Genomic DNA, 13,410 nt, shown 5'->3' with positions numbered 1-13,410 from the left:
TGTGCAAACGTTCAAAAATGTCTTAAAAGACCTCTCCCCTCCTCTAATCTCCTCTTGCGTCCCTCGTTCCACTCTCCCAGGCCATATTCCTAGCTCTGCCTCTTCCCTGTCCTCTTACTCATGTCCTTATCAATGCTGATATTGGGGTTTCCGTAGTAACCCTGACTATTAGTGATGCATTAGCATCATGACGCTGGAGGAGGAAATGAAGGCTGATGTTTATCGCAAGCGCTCTAGACACACACGCTCAGCAGGGGCTAAACTGTTCTCCTAATCTCTCGTTGTTTTGATTTCTCTTGTTTAATTGTGAATATCTTACCAGCAGCTGAACACAAACGGGGGAAAGACATAAAGCCCATGAGCGCACGAGAACATCTGTGAGCGTTTTTCGCCGTGCAGGGGCAATTATTGGCCAAGGCTGATTAAACGTGTATTCATTAAGAGAAATATGCCTTTTGTTTTTGTCTTTCATCTGAGAGCGTTTGGGGGTGGGGGCTGTATGGTACTGGGAGCATCTGTTGTTTCGTCACATTTGTATTCGGTGATTTCCTGTTCATTTATCGGTGAGACGCGATTGCTTTGTAAGCAATCCTATTGCAGTTGACTGGCATGTCTGTTCTTTGCTGACTGATGCCTGAGTTAAGTAATGTTCATTCTCCATGGTATGATATCCAAAATATATAAATACAATACCTAGATGTAAAGTGTAATTTCACATATAGTTTGTTAAATGTTTTCCAGGTTCATAGGTAACTTCTATTCTGACTATGAGACTTGGAAAAACTTGGAAAAAGACTATTAGTTAACAAATTCAGGTGTATTCTCTGTAACTGAAAATGCAAAGTCACTTTTGCTGGTGGTACTGGCATGACAACTTTGTGCTTATACGTCCCCAGACTAAAGAATACTGCATGTTCTTATAATCCTCTATGATTCATGGAAAGCCTTCTAACCGTGTTGCTTGTGAGGTCATGTGGAGATTGGCTGAGCAATGATTAGAACCATCTAATGGTGTGCTTTGATTGGCTGAGCATTGATTAGAACCTTCTAATGGTGCGCTTTGATTGGTTGGTTTTTAGAAGCAGTGATACCTGAAGCGGAGCCTGAGCATAACAGCAATCAGCAGGAGAACTCATCCGTACAAGGTAAGACTCCACACTCTGTGTGTGTTTGTGTGTGTGTGCGTGTGCGTGTGTGTGTGTGTGTGTGTGTACCTACTGCACTGCACTGTGCAATGTGAGAATTCAGCACAGGCAGGAGGGTTTTACTTCGGATCTCACCCACATCCCAAGTCCCAGTTTTAAAGTGGCTCCTGTCATCCTGTTTTACCCCCATCAGAGTGGCTCTCCCATTGTACTACAGGGGTTAGAGGCGAGGGGGAAAGAGGTTTAGGTGGAGGGAAAACGCAGGCAGCCATGTGCAGCACACATGGTGGGGAACCCCCTCAGCCTGTCTTGGCTGCCAGGGGCCACGGATAAGGTTGAGCCCCCTCCAGCCCCTGCTCTGCCACCACAAACACTAACCAGAGGCCCCTCCTCAAACCGCGCCCCACCTCTCCTCGGGCCCTTTGAAGACATCCCCGCTTTTCAGATGGGGGATTGCAAACTCATGTTGTTCCATGTGTGTTTTCAGCTTCTGTTTTCCGCAACTTCTGTTTGTATTTTATACCACCACCCCCATCCACACCCCACCCACACATTCTCATAGTCACCCCGTTCCATCTGCACGCCTTTCGAATCACAGCGAACCTCCCGAATCTGGCCTAAGTAGTCTTTGACGAATGGGGCCTATTATCAACACGTCTGAAGGTAAATTAAAGACCCTCAGCCGTAGATCTCACTGAGATGTGTGGCGAGAAAAAGGTGAATAAATACATATGTTTAGGGAATACACAGTGGAAATGCTACAAAGTGCTGTGTTTCCCTCCTCCCCTCCACCTCTGTAGCCAGTCTCACAATGTGCAAATACAGAGATGCCTATTTTTCTTTCGGTGCTTGACAGCAGAGCTGCAACAGCAGAGCACCGCAACCCTGTGCAAAGCCTTCACTCAGTCCTGTCTTTATCTTCGGGCTGGCTCCGGAGTGCGTTTGCACTCAAAAGGGGTCACCGGCCGGTCACCGGTGGGTGGGTTTCGCAGACGAATCAGGGACAGAGTTCACTCTAAATCTTCGGCCCTTCTCATGTTTCCAAGGCCGTAACTCTCCAGCAGCTCAGACCTCCAAAACCAGAAGATGAAAGGCTCAGAGCTCCATGTCCATGACAAGAAACATCTTCACCGCACGAGCCAGTTTCTGGGATAGGGACCCGTTTAGCATGTGCACGTGCACTGATCCTAAGTGCTAGCAATTAAGTTGAGAAAAAAAGACAGAAGGCTACTGCAGATTCGAGCATCGATCCTGGAGATCTTGCGGAGCTCTGCGCCATCGCTTCGAACCTCCTGTCATCAGAAGTGCTGAGAAGCAGAACAGACCCGTCGCTAATGCTAGCGCAGAGATGAGGACGAGCGACAGCGTCCGAGCTGTGACACCTCTGACCTTTCAAAGCAAGGAACAGGGCTGGGGATGGTGTGGCGCTGATTGTGCGATCATGCCCCGTAACACTCGGAGGCCAACAAGAGGCGCAAGTCAAAGGCTCTGCTCCAGGTCAGTAATCGTTTGGTCTCAGCGCTAAACTGTCACGCTTCCTCCATTCTACACTCTCGACAGCGATGCCCACACCATCCCATGACAATGACAAGATGTCACGTCACATTTAGCAACCTTTATTTTATTTATTTATTTTTACAACCGTGACCCCACTGTGAAGAAATGGTTATGGGCTGGCTGTTAACACAGGAGCCCCAAGCATTATCTGCAGCTGTTTGACTGCTTTTTTTTTTTTTGTCAATTAGAATAGATTGAGGTCATCTTAAAGACCAGGGTGCCTAAAGTAAGGATTTGCAAGCCAACAGTGTTCTTGTTGAATATAGTTAACAAAACATGACTGTCATAAAGCAATTTTCCTGCCGTATTACTTAGTTAAAGGATGCCTAGACAAGACATGCAAAGAACTCAAGACTTTAGTAAATGTTTCTCATCAGTTAGGGGAAAAGTTAAATGATGTAGTCTGTGTTTTTCTTCTATGCATTTTGGTAAATTTTGCTGGGGGTACCATTAATTGTTGACGGTCTATGGATCAGGAGCTCTGTGGATGAGTAAGAGGACTTTCTTCAAGAGTTTGTGTATGAAGTCAGCTGTCCGGTCTGCCTAGCCCCTCGCACTCTCAAGTCTGCTGCCCAGCCCCCACGCCTTGCCACATTTATCCATTATGCCCAGCAAAAATCTAATTATTTCCCGCTTCACTCCCAAGTCGGACTTCACAGTTTTGCAAGCTTAGCACTGACAACTGATTTCATTAGGTTTGATTGTCCTTGCAGAGAGCCCGCTTGGCGAGCTAAAAGCTTTTTACGCTTTCTCAGGTTCCAGGCCAGTGCTGGCCCATTACGCTGGCCCGTGCCTTCTCTGATTAATCAAGACAAGTGGCGCGAACAGCAAACTGCTGAACACAAAAGAAGGTGACATCACTTTCCAAGCCGATTAAGAGAAGTGGGGAGCAGAGAGAGGGTGGGGAGCACGGCGGGGGGATTGGAGGGGAGAGGTGAGGAGGAAAAGTAATTACGGAGGTGGACCAGGAGTGCCGAGAGAGCATCTCAAGACGGGCAGTATCTTCAGATGCCTCCGTCACGAATCCCGGCCATTTGTCCGAGCGCTATCGCATTCCTCCAACTTTGGTAATTATGTGCTCACAAACAGTGCTGAAAACTACAAATGACCTACTCTTGCACCAACCATGCTGGATGTACACACCCCCAAATGAGCCCCTTGGGTACCATTCATATACATAAGTTTACAACCCACTAATTGGCAGAAAAGGGGAAAAAAATATGGTATGAAAAAGTCAAGCTTCACCAAAACAGGGTAGTTTGCATCAGACGCAGGGACGAAGCGGGTATGGAGTAACATAAAATATGGGGTCTGTGGGTGTGCAGGGGGTCCCAATGGAAGATCAACCCCTCACCCCCCTCCACGCATCTATTTACAGTATCTCACATGTGGGCCATGAAATCCAAACCTTTGGTTGTAGTTAATATATCTATCCAGGCTGATACAGGCCTGGTCAGGTCTGGGAGAAGACACACGCAGCTGGATGTCTGGGGATCAACTCACATGACCACACATGACCAGAAAGGAGAGAGTATAGAATTGAGAAGTTAGAACGCGCGGTTTGGGGAACGGGAACGTCATGCTGCCTTTGGGGATCTTCATGGTGCCTTAGACGCTCACTTGACAGGCCCGGTTTGTTCACCCCACCGAAGAGTATGGCTGCTTCCCCTTCCTGCTCTGTGTCAGATCGGAGGTTGAAGCGGATGATCTGTTGGACTCATCTTCCCCTGGGTGTTGCATTTCTGTGGCAGATTTAGCCTGCTGTCAGCCATAGGGCCCAATTAATTGCACTTCAGGATATTACAAGTCATATTTCACAGCACGATAAAACACATCTTTGGTGCCCCCATCTGAGCAACTCTATTAGTCTGCTGGCTATAGCTGGTGGGCCTCTGTGTGGCTCTAACTCCTTTGTGAACAGAGTAATATGAGCTTCCCATGTCACGTGTTCACATGACGCACGTTACAGCATTTAACTACGAAAAAATCTGCACAAGTTTGTATGAAAACATTGTTGCATGTAAACGTAGGCGGATCGCAACCTAGCCAGCAACATGACACACTCTGACAGTTCACGCTGTCCGATCGACCAACCCCCCACCCCCATGACATCATGCCTACCTTTACATCCTGAATACATATTAGTTCATCTGTTATCACTCGCCAAAACAGGCACGTTGCACACAGAAGAACAATCCGCTTCTGATGAACTGCTTCCTCCATGGCGACGGCAGAAACTTGGAATTCTGGGTTTAACACACCACTGTGCCGCATCCTCTCCTTCCCAGCCACTTGTCCATTCCTGATCCGGGGTGTCATGTCAACAGCTAATGCTAAATGATTCATTCTCCAAACAGGCTTCGGTGGGAAGACTGCAGTAGTATTATCAGAGTACTTTGTGGAAGGGATTTAAAGGAGGAACACTCTGTGTGTGTGTGTGTGTGTGTGTGTGTGTGTGTGTGTGTGTGTGTGTGTGTGTGTGTGTAATTTTTAAATTAAAGCTTTATAATTTACTTTCTCTCCTATTAATCTGTCAGTAGAGATGGATTAATATGTAATGTTTTCTTTTCTCATTTGGTGTCCAGAGAACAGACCCTACTCCAAACCTCCCATCCTGTACTGAGATGGACCGGCAGCCCTTGTTGGCCCCCTTCCCCACCAGTAGATGGCGCTGCTTCATGCCGCTATGGACTCTTTGCCTGGAGTGGTGTGGAGAGGGGGTGTGGGGTTTGTATGTGAAGCGCTCAGGGTGATTATGACCAATCACCCTAAACTCCTGTACAGGACTCAAGAGTGTGTGCGTGTGTGTGCGTGCGTGCGTGTGTGTGTGTGTGTGTGTGTGAGAACTCGCGCCAAGATTGAGTTTTGATGCGGTCCTCGTGAGAAATCTCTATCCTGAGTACCGTTTGTTGGCAGCCGCCCACCACACCACAACAACTTGTAAAAAAAAACAAAAAAACAAAAAACAAACACAAAAAAAAATCTCTTTCCCTCTGTTTTTCAATTCCTCTTACATCCTAACCTTTTTTGAGACTAAAATGAAGTGGTTTGGCTTTTTTTTCTGGGTGAACACACACTGTTGGGTCAGTCCTCCATCTTCTTGCAAAGCACACACCGGCGTCCTCCCTGTGTTCACCGTTTCTCCCTTCTCCCACCGTCAGCCTTGCTATTATCATTATTAATTATATTATTATTGTTATTATTATTGCTTTCATTTGACCCCATGTGCAGCAGTGATTCTGTACAGCACAAAGCTCTTGACGAGTCTCTAAAGGACAAATGTCCACAAAAAGCTTGAAAAGACTAAAGGAACTGAGACCGCTGAACATGGACACCTTAATGACTCCAGTCAGGACCAGCAAGCTTCTCCTATGGACAGTGTCTGTAGACGAGGCTTCGTCTTTGCCAGACACGGGACTTCTCCTTTTTTTAAAAAGAATCTGTTGTATTTTTTAGGAAATGTAGTAATGTCATCTTTTCCTTCTTGGAGTGTTTATTATTCTATTGTTTCATTTTGCTGTTTGTTTCTTGACCGTATTTTAATCAGCATTTCGAGCGGATGTTCGAGAAGTGATATTGAAACATATTCTTTGTACATCTGACTTCGCCCCTCTGACAATGGTCTTTGTATCACTCCTTGACAAGTTAAAACGTTTTTAAAAAAAGGTGTTAAGTTGTTGTTGCTATAAATACAGTATTACTGTAACTCGCCCCCTTTCTGTTTTTACCTTTGTTTATAAAGACTTGTAAAAATGCTTTAGCATTTGCTACTCTAATGTCGTTATAAAGTGGATACATTTTTAGTGGCAAAGGGAAAGAAAACAGACATAGAAAATAAAGTACCCTGACGCACCTCCGATGCAAGCATGCTTGTAGATACAACACTGAAGACAAGTGATACTGTCTCAACACGAAAGAGCTGCCTCTTCTAATCTATTTTTTAACGTTTCTGGGAATTCCATTGGAGACATGATCACAATCTGGCAGCTATCGATGATGGTTGACCTTGTTTTAAAATGATGACATAACCATAAATCACAGCCTTGCACATGACACAGCAAATAAAACATCTCTATGGACGTCATCCTGGTAGATTATGTTTGGGTTTTTTGGGAGTAATAAATATGAGCTTGAAAACATTGTTTGTTGGTTTGATTTTCTCGCTGCAGCTTTTTTAGAAGTTCAGTTCTTGGAAATTTGAAACGGGGCCGTATTTGTTCCTGCCTCTTCACAGTGAGCTTGAAGTGGAACACTGTATTAGACAGACATCAACTACTAACTGCTGAATGCCAAGGTAAAAAAAAATGGCTACCTTTGCAAATTTTTTTTAAACATCAGGTTGAAAAAGCCAACCTCTGCCTCCTCTAAGTAGTACAATCCTCTCCCCATTCTTACTTTGATTTGAAAACATAATGCTCTACAAACCATGGGGATTTATTGATTTTCTTTGCTGCAAACTGACAACCACAGTGAGAAAGCAAGCAAATGTCCACTTTGCGCTGTAAATGCGTTTTACGGTTCCTGCGTTCTGCTCGTCTCCTACAGCAACAGGTGGAGACAACGTGGATACACGCACCATCCATATGTAGGGTTGTGTCCAACAGGCTTGCATAACACTAAAGGTTCAGGGTACTGCCCAGTTTGGTGGTTCCTTTGCTCTAACACACATGGATCAGCACCATAGATGAAGATCAGGCTTAGTAGGTATGTTAGAGCAGGACAAATCACCAAACTGATGGATGCTGGGTGTCCAGACTGGAGTTGTACATATGAAGGTTTAAATTGTAACTGGTGGGTGCAACTTCCTAGACCTTAATAAGAAAAGTTAAATAAATGCTAATTATAGATCTCCCACAAGAGACAAGGTCCTCACATAATGATTAAGGCATAAAGGCAACAAACGTGAACTGAAACTGGAAATCTAAGTGAGGTGCAGACGTAAATGATACAATCTCAAAGCCATCGCCCTGCAGCATGAAATAGTTCACACCATGGCAACAAGTCTCTGTACAGCTCAAATAAGATTTTTAATAATAAGGTTCTTTTTTTTCTACCCACACACCTAAAACTGTAGCGTTTGCCAGCCTGAAGCTCCACAGCATGTCTCGCTCTGCAGAAGCTCTGCTCAAGCTAGTGCCGCTCACCTGCACCCACCAGAGGAACTGACCTAATTAGACACGTCCTCCCAAGCCCCCCTTAGCCATTCAGCAGCACCCCCTCGAGACCACATTTCCCAGAGTGACTGCCGTGTTTCGTCTGTTGTCCGCGCCTGCACGGACCGCTGGGACGGCGAGGAAAAGGACTGAGGCTGCAGACAAGAGAACTGGAGCCCGGAGTAGTCCTCTCTCTATAACAAAACCAAGAGGGTCTGCTTTTGCACTTCAATTAAGAGCGATTCGTTTGATCTAGTCCTGATTAGTCCTCTCCTCACTTACCGACTTTATGTAAAGTAGTAAAACTACTTAATTTATGATTAGTGATTTTTTTTTTTTAGAGTGGGCGTGGGAGGGATGAAAAGACAAACGCCGCGGCAGACTATTTGATCAGCGAAAAGCACAAAAAAAAAACAAAAAAAAAAACAAAAAAACACCCCAATTTGCATGAGTTTCATTAAAAAACATTGAATTTGATTATGGCCAACAAGATATGATGAATCAAAATGGGGGCAGGCACAGGGTTAGAGGTGGAGGTAGAGTGGACCTGTGACCTTGACATTAAAGCCAGGTGTTGCTTTCCTCTTCCTGTCCACCCTCAGCTCCTCCTCATCCCTTGCTCCTTTTCTCAAGCCTATAATCCATAACAGCGGCTCCGAGTCAATTAAGAATATTGTTCCCGGGGATGAAATATGAGCTGTGGCTGAGATCGATGGCTCTTAACCTCTTCGGAGCAGAGCTGTTTGGACAGATTATGCCTGCTGTGTCCCACAGCGATTGACTCTCATGGATACACAGCGGTGCGGGACAGCGTCTCTTACCTTGGGGTGGAAGGGCAGCTTGGGGGCAGGGCGGGGGATGGCACAGATCTGTCTGCCTTGCCCTGTCAGTGAACGCGGTGCGGTCTACGTCCTGACACATGGAAACTCTTTGGAGCACGTAAGGGGTAGTTTGAGTGCATGCGATACTAAATCCACTCTGACCCAGCTGAGGACAGGAGGAAAGCCTGAAGGCCAGTATTATGCCTGATGTATGGAGAGAAGATCATTTTACATTCACATGCCATCTTTCTATTTGTTTGTATGTATGTTTTAGGTCCTCTGACCTTTATAAGGACAGGCGTGCTCGGGGTCTGTTGCCATGCCTGTAGCATGCAACGGTTAGCTAACAAAAACCATGCACTTGAAGGCTAAACGAAACCCAAACAGGGGTTGCTGTCGGGGGCGCGCATCTGAGCGTTTCACTGGAAAAGCAGAGAGCAGGTAAACAAATGCTGGGGCCATGGGAGTTAAAGAGACCACTAAAGCGTCCGTCTGCAGCGGCGTCAGGGGGTCTCACCTGCGGGCTGCATTAAACAAAATACAAACAGCAATAAATTTCACTCTTAAACATAATGGCAAGTAATAACCCTGGGTGTGGGTTTGTGAAGATAAAGTGGTGTCTAGGAATTTCCTCCTGGTATGCTCACATACACCCCTACCCCCTCTCGCTCTCTCTCTCTCTCTCTCTCTCGCTCTCTCTCTCTCTCTCTCTCTCCCCCTCTCTCTCTCTCTCCATCTTCCCTTCCTTCTTTCCTCTTATGCACATTGCATCTGTCATCTGAAAATAATGCAAACAAATAACAGTTTATTGTGTTAGAATTCATGGACACAGTTGAAGAATAATTATTTTTTTAAAATACAATAAAACATGCAAAAGCCACAACAAGCAAAGTATAACTTGGAAGACTGCGAACCCCATATCAGTGCGAAAAACAAGCCTAGCAGCAAGGTTAAGTGGTACTTGAAAAGTAATGGATTCAAAAAACATGTGTAATAGGTGCAAAGGAACATTACATACAGCTTCCTTCAGTGGGGCAACATACTCTGGGAATGGTCAGGAAGCCCGGAAATGAAACAGCAGAAACAAACTAATGCAATAGAATGCACAGCTTTGTAAGTTAAGGGAAGCAACTATGTATACATTTCAAAACTGACTTTCATTCATCATGGTAAGCACACACATTGGCAAGCGACACTAATCATGGCCTGAAGCTATACTATTTCAAGTGTTTTTGTGAATATATGTGAATTAAACTGAAGTATTGTTTCAGTATTCGCATGAACATAAAATTCAAGCACATTAATCACGTTTTTAACCTTGTGTCGGTCAGCAGGGGCCAGAACAGGCATATTGATGATGTGGTAGGGGAGCATAAATTTTGCCTAGTTACATTACCCAGTGAAAGGGTTGAACTAACTCTCAGAGAGGATGGTCCCCCCTCGGCCTAGCCAAGCACTGCCGCTAAAAGGCTTAAGCCAAAAGGCGCTTGTGCTTAGACCTTGATTCTAATTCTTGATTCCATAATGCATTGAATGTTCACTACGGTCCTAATTTGGGTCAGCGAAAACACGGAGATGTCTTTACGTCCATGCGCACGCATTTTTATTTTAGCGGCTGTGTCTCGACAGATACAGACTTAATCATTTAATGTTTTGTTGACAAGTGGATACCCTTTTGAGAGCGGGTTGAGTCACGCTCACGTGCTGTTAGAGATACAATGTGCTGTTGGGGGAAGATACAAGCATGAGCGCAAAATGTAAACTATTTGTACTCACCAATGTTTATTTATTCACCTATATCTTTATCTCGTTTACGTTACTAGTCTGAAATGGTTGGAAGCAATGTTTTCGTGTGTGTGTGTGTGTGTTCAACTTGAAGGTTCAGTGAAGTTATGACACATAACCATATGGAAATTCAGGTGGAGGTGAGAATAGCAAAGGGTATTGAACCCTCCCTGCCACCTCACCACACACACACACACACACACTCTCTCTCTCTCTCTCTCTCTCTCTCTCACATTCTTTTTGTTCACATTTGAACGAGTGCAGGTTATTTTTACTGGGTCGGGAATCGCGTTGGGAGCGCCACGTAATGAAGCATGGAGCCAGAACTGGGCTACACCACAGCAGGAAAATGTCAAGTCGCATCTCACTGCTCGCAAAAGCATAAATCACCACCTGTACTCTTTGCTTGAACACACACGTGCACGCGCAAACACGCACACATTTGCACATGCACACAAACACAAAGTTGAAGGACAGGAGAATATGAACTTGTACATAGTTATTCTCAGCAAGGAATAATTACAAAGAAGACACAATGTCCAACACCGATTCAGAACTGACAATGTTTAGATATTCACATTTTCTTCTTACAACTAACAGTATGCAAACAAGCACCTACAGCCTATTGCATTGCGGGGTTGTGCACTCTGAGACACTTCGGATGAGACGAGAACAGACCTCCAGAAATGCAAGAGGAAGCCGGGTGGGATATAGAGGGGGATGAACGTGACAGAGTGAAATCTACAACGAATATCGTAGAGAGCTTTAAACTTCCTATATTATTAAACACATCAAAATAAATCTTTAAATTGTAAGCGCATAATATACTGAAGGCTACTTGTTAGTAAGTGCTTTGTGTGGGTGTCCGAAAGCACGGCAATTTCCCTGCGCAAAACTGCAACAGCAGCACGACAGCACACCGGACCGCCGCTCTGCGCTGTCTCGTTTTATGCACGCTCTCGAAGAGCCGAACCGGTCCGCGTAGCGCCGCGTTCTCCGCAAAAGCGGGCTGTCAGCGCGTGATAAATGGCATCATCACGGCGAAACCAAACAGCACCAGTGCGCTCTCTAGCCAGCCTTCCCAACATATTAACACATTTATTTATTTCTGCTCCGCCACACCGTAAATAGGAATGTTTCGAGCAACCTCAGATGTCTGCAGGCGATAACGTTCTGGTCAGCAGCTTCAGCGAGTTGTGTCCATGCCCCCCACCCCCCCCACCCCCGCCCCGTTTCATTATTTAGAGCTGGGATGGGCACGGCTTGTTTCTCCAGCGAAAACCGAAGAGGTTGTAATTGTAGTGGCAAAATGGCACAAGGGCGTCATGCTGTGCTGAAAGAGTGCGCAGAAAATTCCCCAAACTTTGCCAGAATGCACCCCTTTTAAGCATTATAAGTTTGTTTTTTGTCCCAGAAAACTGATTTATGGAACTGATGAATGAAATTTTAAATGTGCTTTCCATTGTAACTGATGGGTATGTAAACTGGCAGCAGTAGGGAAACATTCCGCTTGCGGTTATATATTTATATCAAAGTGAGTACCGCACACACGCTAAACATAATAGAAAATACGCAGTTGTACACAGAAATACAATTTAAACCATTTTTTTTTCAAAGAAACTCTGATGAAGTACATCTTTTTTCTAATTAGGCTAGAAAGCATGACTTTATACGGGGAGCTGTAGACACTACTGCAGCGCTATCACTTGAAGCATGGGAGAGGATTTCCAAAGCTAACATCCATTTAGTTCTCCCACATTCGGTCCGGTGATTCTGACAATTGATGGATTGTTTTAGTTTTCCTTCTAAGTGGAGCAGAACTGGTACGGAGTGTTTGGTTCTCCGTTAGAAAAACACAGACTGATAGCCAGATTGAGAGAAAGCAAAGTTGACAGTTCGGCAAACAAGTCTATGAGTAACGGTTTACTGGGGTGTGTGTGTGTGTGTGTGTGTGTGTGTGTGTGTGTGTGTGTGTGTGTGTGTGTGTGTGTGTGTGTGTGTGTGTGTGAGAGAGAGAGAGAGAGAGAGAGAGAGAGAGAGAAAACAAGGCAGAAAATTATATTAATTTGTGGGTGACATGTATTCATTACCATCATTCATTGCAACTCGCTCATATTCCTGCTTTATTGTACAGTACCCCATAACAGTATTACTTCAAAACTCACATAGAACAGCACTGTGTGCTCAGAGATGGGGAATGTCTGAACTGAGTTAGACTTTACAGCACACAGTTAAGAGGCTGAAGTAGAAGTGTTGATTAGACGAATATGTTCAGTAATCTTCAGTATGCTGCTAGCCTTACTTTCAGCAGTGTGTGTGTGTGTGTGTGTGTGTGTGTGTGTGTAGTAGGTGATCAATAATAGATGAGCCCTGTCAAGACCTGTCTGCGAGACACACAAGATCAGCAGATGGACCCAAGAACCAGGCCTGTGTTACTACAGACTTGTACACACACACACACACACACACACACACACACACACACACACACACACACACACACACACACTCACACACACACACACACACACACACACACACACACACACGCATGCATATGAATTGCACTTATTCACTTGCCCTGCTGAAGACACTTTATGTACATTTGCCCCACTCCCACGATGAAGGCTCTATAAAACACTGCCGTTAAGCCACTATACAACTGACACCAGCCATCTAAATAAGAAGTGAGAGAACCATGTGACATTTCCACTCACCATGTAAGTACACACAGACTGAGGCCATGTTCTGAAACATTCCAACATTCATAATAAAACATTGCAACACTTTTTTATCTTATGGTTCAGTTCACTATGTCTAAAAATAGGGTACTACAAAGGATCACAGCTGGCTGTCTTGGATGTGCCCCTTAGCTAAGTGCTAGTGTGTGTGTGTGTGTGTGTGTGTGTGTGTGTGTGTGAGGTTGTTGTGGCCATGCATTTGTAAAGA

At 45.0% G+C, this 13,410-nt stretch overlaps 1 protein-coding gene across 5 annotated transcripts in view; it reads left to right on the top strand.

Annotated features, from left to right (window-relative positions):
• Positions 1-6,457, top strand: part of dacha (dachshund a) — a 111,105-nt gene extending 104,648 nt beyond the window's left edge. For all 5 annotated transcript variants that reach the window (XR_014124742.1, XR_014124741.1, XM_035527325.2 and 2 more), the window contains 2 exons: positions 1,080-1,145; positions 5,288-6,457. Coding sequence is in view for 3 of the 5 variants with exons in the window: in XM_035527325.2 (XP_035383218.1) it covers positions 1,080-1,145; positions 5,288-5,325 (104 nt within the window). In the remaining 2 variants the exon portion in view is untranslated. The remainder of the gene's footprint in view (positions 1-1,079; positions 1,146-5,287) is intronic.
• Positions 6,458-13,410: the final 6,953 nt, after the last annotated feature.

This window comes from Electrophorus electricus, chromosome 8 (genome assembly GCF_041902795.1).
Source record: "Electrophorus electricus isolate QZ-2024a chromosome 8, ASM4190279v1, whole genome shotgun sequence".
NCBI classification, from domain to species: Eukaryota; Metazoa; Chordata; class Actinopteri; order Gymnotiformes; family Gymnotidae; genus Electrophorus; species Electrophorus electricus.
The sequence above is the reverse complement of the archived record's forward strand: the minus strand, read 5'-3'. Positions and strand labels throughout refer to the sequence as shown.